At 32.2% G+C, this 1,399-nt stretch overlaps 1 protein-coding gene across 1 annotated transcript in view; it reads left to right on the top strand.

The window, feature by feature from the left end:
- The first annotated feature begins 444 nt into the window (after positions 1 to 444).
- Positions 445 to 1,399, top strand: part of LOC111040783 (protein decapentaplegic-like) — a 12,646-nt gene continuing 11,691 nt past the window's right edge. The window contains exon 1 of the mRNA XM_022324797.1: positions 445 to 484. Within this exon, the coding sequence (XP_022180489.1) occupies positions 445 to 484 (40 nt within the window). The remainder of the gene's footprint in view (positions 485 to 1,399) is intronic.

The raw sequence follows: 1,399 nt of genomic DNA, 5'->3' as shown, positions 1-1,399 counted from the left end.
GTTATCAATGTTATCATGTCTCATGACGTATAACATAAATTATGTTTCATTTGTAAGAAAATATAAATAAATGATATATTAATGTTGAATGCATATGTGAAAATTATGTTCTTGTACATAGGTATAAGAAAATAATGTGATAAGATGATATGTTAAACAAAATGTATATAATAACGTTGATTAAATAGTAAAAACAATGTATTAGTGGTAAGGGGATATAATAAGGTGACAAAATATGTAAAATGATTAGTTAAGGTGAAATGTATATAATACGTTATATTTTATAAAAATGTATTATAGTAAATTAGGTTGTATCAAATTCATAGGATGAGTTGAGACAATGTACCAGATACCTACAGCCAGAACCATGCAACCTTCCAAGTACTACGATATATAAAATCATATCTTTGGTCCACTACAGGCAGGGGAAATAAATAAATCACAATGGATAATGGATATGGATTCCAGTCAAAGGGGTCATCTGGTATGATGCAGGTGTTTAAAGCTGACTAATAGATAATATGATATGATAGATGGTATATATCAGTACTTGTAAAAAAAAAAACAAAAGAAAAGAAAAAAAAGAAAAAAAAAGAAAAGAAAAAGGTGTGGAAATGGATGTAGGTGATTGCTGCAAAGGTATCATGGTACAATTGTTTGTGGGATAATTCCCCCCCCCCCTTAGTTTTTAAAGGAAGGGGGGTAATGTAGCGGATCACATCTATGTGAGGCCATTACATGGTGTTATACATATACATAATAAAATTATAAAAATCAAAACAATGATGCAAAATTTAATGAAGCTGAATCAGCAAAATTGCTACGATTACATAAGGCGACGTCTGCGACGGGAGCGGGTCTGTTCAGTTTTTGGTTCACGCATTGTCGTGGCTAACGAGCAGTATTTGACGTTTTTTTTTTTGATATTCTTTTATATATTATATTTAATTCTTTTAACCAAGTGTTACTATTTTTCTTTACGACTATTTTAGAGTATTTTATCTTGTGTGTAAAGAGACGTTGGTGGTGGAAAACACTTTTGAAAAAGATAGTAAGACACTGTAATACTTACTGACTCGTCCAGTACTCGTTATCGTGGTCAGTCGAGAAAGAGTAAGACTTTGCCTAGGTTAAAGATATCTCACTCTCAAACATCCAGTACTCGTTATCGTGGTCAGTTGTTAGAGAGTAAAGTAACTTTAGAGTTGTATTGTGTAAAATCTGTTTGGACCTCGTTTAATTATCTTTTGTGCAGTACTCGTCATCGTGGTCACCAAAAGAATAATTTAAATAAAGTTCATACAGCAGGTATCGATAATTTACTTGTTTGACGGTTAGAGAATCGGAAACCGAAAGATATCTGTTGTATACGTCAAGCCTTTGCGTGGCGTATACGACA

This window comes from Myzus persicae, unplaced genomic scaffold (assembly GCF_001856785.1).
Source record: "Myzus persicae strain clone G006 unplaced genomic scaffold, MPER_G0061.0, whole genome shotgun sequence".
In the NCBI taxonomy this organism is placed as follows: domain Eukaryota; kingdom Metazoa; phylum Arthropoda; class Insecta; order Hemiptera; family Aphididae; genus Myzus; species Myzus persicae.
The sequence above is the reverse complement of the archived record's forward strand: the minus strand, read 5'-3'. Positions and strand labels throughout refer to the sequence as shown.